Source organism: Callorhinus ursinus, unplaced genomic scaffold (assembly GCF_003265705.2).
Source record: "Callorhinus ursinus isolate GAN/ISIS: 27379988/994484 unplaced genomic scaffold, GSC_fseal_2.0 scaffold18, whole genome shotgun sequence".
NCBI classification, from domain to species: domain Eukaryota; kingdom Metazoa; phylum Chordata; class Mammalia; order Carnivora; family Otariidae; genus Callorhinus; species Callorhinus ursinus.
The window spans coordinates 10,309,552-10,315,818 of NW_027397080.1; the positions used below are offsets into that span (position 1 = coordinate 10,309,552).

Sequence of the window (6,267 nt, forward strand, 5' to 3'; positions counted from 1 at the left end):
GACAAGGATACCCGCTGCCTTGGCAGAGATGAAGAATGCAGGTCAGCAGCATGAAATGCCCCAGTTGGCACGGGGCCAGGCACAACCTCGCTGTCCGTCCTCTATGGACCTGGGCCTCTAGGGAAGTCAGGGTACCTCCCAGTGGGGCTTCAGAGGGGCCTTGGGCCTGCGTCTTGGCTGTCCTGGTGGCTGGGATAGTGAAGGTTAAAGTGCAGCCGGGGAGGGGCTCTTCTGCTTCATTTCCCACAAGCATTTATTGAGCACTTCCTAATAGCAATGATTAACATTTATGTGGCCTTTTACAGCTGGCTTACCCCATCCACAGCCATGAGCTCATCCAGTCCCCCCCCACCCCCCCACCCCAGTCTCCGTATTATTAACCCATTTTAGAGAGGAGCTGAAGTCCCTTTGCCAGAGTCCCAGTGGAGCTTGGGTTCAAATCCAAGTGTTCTGACTCAAAAGTTCATGAACTTTCCATTGCAACACACAGTTCTCCACAGGCTAAGTCCCATATGTTTGCAGATAGCCCTTGGACCTCAATTTGCAACTGGGGATAAAGGCTTGTCTTGAGCATGAGCAGGTGGCATGACCCCCAGGAGTGCTGGGGACCCTCTTCCAGGGGAGGGGATGGTCCCCTCACCTGGCTGGATCAGGTCCAGCCCTTTGCAGGGGCAGAGAAGTTGACCCAGTGACCTGAGAAGGGTCGCAAAGGCTGAAGGAATGAAGGGCACCTTCAATCAAGTGGATGAGTTGACTTTTATTAAGCCTTGACCGTGCCCCCCCCCGAAGGTACTTGCACATCCCTTCTCTAAATAAACCCCTCCTCACAGCAACCACCCTGCGACGTGGGCCTCACCTCCATTTTACACAAAAGGAAATGAAGGTTCGGCTCAGAGGGGTCACTTGCCCAAGGCCCCACAGCTGCAGCAGGGGCCGGACCCTCCCTGCTGCCTGCCCCCAAGGCTGCACTTGTGGGACATGCTGGGCCCTCTCCACCAGGTTTGACCAGGCGGCTCTCACAGGATGGTCTTCTTCACGTGGTCTCGAGGGAGGTCTGGTAGGAGAGGAGGGTGAGAGTCTGAGCCCAGAAAGATGAGGTCGCCTGAGAGGAGGTCGTCCCCCTTGCAGGATGAGGTGGCATAGTCCGGGCAATGGCCCACGCCGGTGGCCCTGGCTCTCCTCGCTGCCAAGCCCTCACGGCACCTCTTGCTCACCAGGTAGGCCAGCTCTATGAGGTTGAGCAGGATGCAAACGGCAGCCGTGACCACCATGAAGAGCGTGAAGATGTTCTTCTCTGAGGGCTTGGAGATGAAGCAGTCCACCGTATTGGGACACGGAGCTATGTGGCACTTGACCACATGAGGGAGGGTATATCTGGGGTAGAATGAGTGGAACACATAGAGGAAGGCAGTATCCACGCTGGCCTTGAACACCAGGCTGCAGACATACGTCCACCAGAGCCCGCCCCGCTTCTTGCCGGGGTTCAGGTAGAGGCGCCCGCAGTCCTCCCCCGCTACTTCTCGGTGCTTCTTCTCCCGAGCCTCCCGGTAGGCCACGTGCATGACCACGAGCAGCGAGGGGCAGGTGACCAGGATGAGCTGCAGGGCCCAGAGGCGCACGTGGGACACAGGGAAGAACTCGTCAAAGCAGACGTTGGAGCAGCCTGGCTGCTTGGTGTTGCAGTCAAAATCCTTGTGGTCATCGCTCCACACTCGCTCAGCCGTCACCAGGTACACCAGCACGCGGAAGATGAAGACCAGAGACAGCCAGATGCGCCCAAAGGCTGTGGAGTACTTGTTGACCCCGCTCAGGAGCCCTTCGAAGATTCCCCAGTTCATAGTGGACCCAGGTGTTGGCTGTTCCTGCTGGGAAATAATCATAATTTCCCACATTTCTAGAATACTGACTCTGAGCACCTATGGAAATATATCATCTGTATTCAATTCTCACAGTCACAGAGGAGCTAGGTTCTGTTACTGTCCCCATTTTACAGATGGAGGAAAGGGGGGCTTGGGGGGTTATAAAGGTTGCACAACTCTTAGGTGCGGAGCTGGGATTTGAACCCAGGTAATTAAATCCAGAACCCATAAAAGTGGGGGAAGGTGGGTCCAGGGAGCCACTCTTTCCTCCCGGGGCCGAGGCTCTGGTCTTGTGGTCCTGCAGAGTGAAGGCTAAAGTAGGTGGGACATTCTGCCCTCTCCCTCTGTTCCAACCCTGGCCCTCCTCCTCAGGGCGCGGAGCCTTGGGAAGACTTCTCTCCTTTTGAGCTCCGCTCTCTCCTCTTAGCCCCTCCTAAGGGGAACCTGCTCCTTGCCCTTCACTTGGGCAGGAGAGGCTGCTGGAACCTTGTCCCCAAACTCCCGTCTGGTCTAACGCTCAGGACATATCCAGGTAATGTGTTGCTCAGGTGCAGCTCACTTGAAGCAAGGCCAGTGGCAATCCAGCTGAAAGATGAAGTAGGGGACAATGGTTCTCTTTATCCTTTATCCTGGTATTCTGGGGATTCCCAAACTGGTGTTCAGTGGAACCCTGCCCCATGGTTTGGCAACAAGCGCAGTGAGAGAAAGGGATTCTGTGTTCAAGAAAGGTAGGCAACCATAGGTTCAGCAGAGTTCAATAGGTCTCTTTCCTTGACCAAGCTCATACACTGACACTTGAATCCCCCAAAGAGAAGGAAAATGTAGCATTGTCTTAACTCCTTTGACCACAAAACCCTTTTTTTTTTAAATCATTGTGTGGAACAGCCTTGTCAAAACAGCAAATTGGGAAATGCTGCTCTGGTCAGTTTCGCTGGTGAGTTTACGGAACGTGACTGCCATTCAGAGCAAGAGACTACCACTTCCTCTCTTGGAATTCTTCTGCCTGGTTGCTGGAGGGGCTGTGACGGGGAGGTTGGGGTGTCCCCTGAGACCCAGGCACTGTGGGCTCCCCTGGGACCTCAGGGAGCCTGCACTGCCTCTCGCTCTAAGGGGTTCCTGATGCCCTTCCCGGTGCCCGTGTAGGCACTGGTCACCATGCCGTCCTGAACGCCGGTGGGATCTGCTACAGATGAACAGGGTAGTGGTAAGGGCCGACGGTTACTGGGTATTTATGTGGCACCAGGCACTGTTCTCAGCACTTTGCATGAACCAGTACAGCAACTGTATGAAAGGGTATGATATTTTTTTATTCCCAATTTACAGATGAGGAAAGTGGAGCACAGAGAGGTTAATTAATTTGCTTATAGTTGCACAGCTGGGAAGCTGCAGAGCTGGGATTTGAACCACACTCTGGGCCTGGGCCCCTGTCTTTAAGTTGCAGGAAGCTGCTTGCCCATCTGGTCTGTGCCCAACCTCTCCTTCACCAGGTGGATGCCAGGTAAAGGAGACTGGAGGTGTCTCTGCTTTCACCCTGTCTCTCCACTGTTCTGTCTCTACCACCTACTGCTTGGTCGTGAATCATCAGCTTGTCTTTGCTCAGTCCTGCGTAAGGTGGGCGGAACTCCTGGCAACTTGACAGGGAACTGCCTGGGAGGCTCCAGCCCTCAGTCCCCAGAGGCTCTTGGCCCAGCCCTCCTGGGGTGTGGTGGGTAGGACTCAGCAAGCCCAGGCAGAGCTGCTTTGCTTGCTCAGGTCCTGGAACCCCTGCGAGCCCCTCTTGCACTCGGTCCCTGGCTCCCACCTCTGCTCAGCTGGGGAGAGCAGGAAGAACGCAGAGCAGAGGAGGGAGGAGCCCTCCGTTCCTCTCCCATCTGACACAGTGTGGTAGATACGTCCGGGCCACCTCTCTGGTCTTGCCACCAGAGAAGTCTCCCTCTGCCAGGTATGCCAGGGTCCATCTGGACCCAGGGGACCTTACCTGGGTGGCTACTCCTCAGGGCCCTCTGTGTAATGGCTCCTGGTAGCTGGAAGTCAGACTCAGCAGGCAGCTGGAACTCATGTCAGAACCAGGGAGGGTGTCTGGGCCGCACATTCCCGGGACAGAGCCTGCAGAGTCGGGCAGGCAGCCTGGGTGTGCCTCTGGCCTAGGAGGAGGAGTTGCTGCGCCTGACCCTGCCATTGGCTGGGCCCCAGCCTCCCTAGCCAGCCTCTGCTGCGGCCCAGACACTTAAGGGTTCATGGTTCACTCTTCCTGGGGCGCTGAGCCCAGAATCCTGGCATCCTCTGAGGGGAGAACCACAGGTCCACTCTGAGCCCCTGCTTGTCCTCTCATCCCTGGCCTGCTGTGGGAGGAGCTGAGGTCTGTCCTGCCTTCTCATCCTTCTCCAGAGAGTCCCCATGCTACTTCTTGGGACTCTAGGGGCTGCTCTCTGGCCTTCCATTCTTCCGGCTTCAGTTATTTTCCATAACGCCGTGACTCCCAGACTCTGTCTCCAGCCCATATGCTTTTGCCCCATCCATTGCCTACTCTTGGATGCCCTTCTCTCGCCTTTCTCATCACCTGGCACTCCTCCAAGAAGCCTTCCCTGACTGCCACTCCAGGTGGCTTAGAGCCCCACCTCTGGGCTTTCATGGCCTCGAACTTCCAAATCATCATGACTGTACTGGAATAGTTGATCTTAACTGAGCTTGTTCCAGGTAGGACCTATCTGTTGAATAAACAAATCAATCCACACCAACAGGGACTTGTGAGCAGGGCATAAAGCAGACCAACCCCTGGCCCCCAGGAACTCACCCACTTGGCCCTTTTGACCTGCTGAGAAGTCTAGTACCAGCTGCACAGAGCCTCTCATGACTGCCGCCGGGCCACGAAGCAGGTTTCTGGGCCCAGGCTCCCCTCCCCCCATCCTGTGGCTGCTGGAATCCAGCTCGGTCTTTGTACCCTACGCTGGGTTCGTGAGGGATTGGGCAGAGAGCCGCCCCCTCCCCAAAACAGACACATACACGGAACCCCCCCCCCCAATGCCACACGCAATACTGGCCTTTCCACCAACCCTTGTTTTCAGTTCAGGAATCATTGCTGAGACACTGCTGTGTGCCAGGTGCTATGTTTGGTGTGAGGCTACCCAGATAAAGAAAGGATCCGGAGAGCCTGGGCAGGCACACAGATGGGGGACCGGAGATACCCTGACGTCAGAAGGGCCTCCAGGGTGAGCCGCAGCAGGAAGGGCTTGGGAATGGACAAGTCCTGCCCAGAGCAGGTACCTCGCTGTCTGATGGGGGAGGCATTTCAGGGAACTGCCTTAAGGCAAGGGACCTCTGCATCCGGACCCCACGCGCCTGCATCTGGAGCCCATATACCCCTATATCTGGAGACTACACTCCCACATCTGGGCCTCACACCCCAGCATCTGGGCCTCATCCCCCTGCATCTGGAGCCCATACACTCCTGCATCTGGACCTACACCCCTGCATCTGGAATCTCTCACCTCTGGTACTTTTAGATCAGGGCAATTTCCCTCTCCTCCGAAGTACAGAGAGACGATTCGTGCCCACGAGGGGTGCCCTGTGCACACAGTGAGCACGATGCAGCGCGGTGACCGAGCGCAGCCTGCGTGGCCTGAATCCCACTTCCGTCTCTTCCTCTCCATGTGAAGCCTCAGTTTCTTATCTGCATAGAGGGACAGTAACATCGCCTACCTGGTAGGTGTGCGGATTAACCCAGCTCATAGAGGTACAGCCTAGAACAGTGCCTGGCACAAAGGAAGCCCTTTTTCTGACTACCTCTGATATATGTGAATGGAACTGCCTCCCACAGGCCTGGCACATGGTGGGCACGTACAAAAAGTGACTTCCTCCTCTTTCCCTTCTCCCTAGGCCTTTTCTCTCTGAGACATAGGGAAGGCAGAGAAGGGAGAGGGAGACAGACAGACACACTAGAGAAAGTCTCATGTGGATGAATGTTGACTTGGGGTTGGAAAGCCAAAACCCAGGCCAGGCAGTGATGGTCAGAGAGGTGGGCGGGGGGGGGCAGAGAGCACCCCCACTGAGTTTCTCATTAGTGCAGAGACACAGCCTGTTGTCCTAATGAACTCCTAAGATGCCCTTTATCAGCAGGTCACCCAGGGTCAGAGTTCCGGGAGCTGTGTGTCCAGGAGCCACAAATACCACAGGTCCACAGCAAGCACGATGCAACCCCACACACAGGCCACACTGTACAGCCACAGTGCCGCACACATGGGGTAGCGCTTTGTTTTGTTCACTGCTGTACCCCTGGGGCCTAGGAGAGTGCCTGGTACCGAGTTAGGCTGCATTTATGTTTATGGAATGAATGATGTATGAAATGCATGCACCCTGCAAAAATTCACACACACCTGTCCCTCTCTATATTCTTCCTCCAAAATGATTA

At 55.7% G+C, this 6,267-nt stretch overlaps 1 protein-coding gene across 2 annotated transcripts; it reads right to left on the bottom strand.

Annotated features, from left to right (window-relative positions):
• Positions 1–420: 420 nt before the first annotated feature.
• GJB5 (gap junction protein beta 5) lies at positions 421–3,971 on the bottom strand. 2 transcript variants are annotated; one of them, XM_073903599.1, is made up of 2 exons: positions 3,838–3,971; positions 421–1,865 (listed from the first exon to the last, which is right to left on the bottom strand). In XM_073903599.1, the coding sequence occupies exon 2, from the start codon at positions 1,836–1,838 to the stop codon at positions 1,017–1,019; it is 822 nt and encodes a 273-aa protein (XP_073759700.1). In that variant the 5' UTR covers positions 1,839–1,865; positions 3,838–3,971; the 3' UTR covers positions 421–1,016. The 2 variants fall into 2 exon arrangements, with proteins under 2 accessions (XP_073759700.1, XP_025712952.1); XM_025857167.2 differs by having other exon boundaries at positions 421–1,862; positions 3,838–3,951.
• Between the last annotated feature and the right edge of the window lie 2,296 nt (positions 3,972–6,267).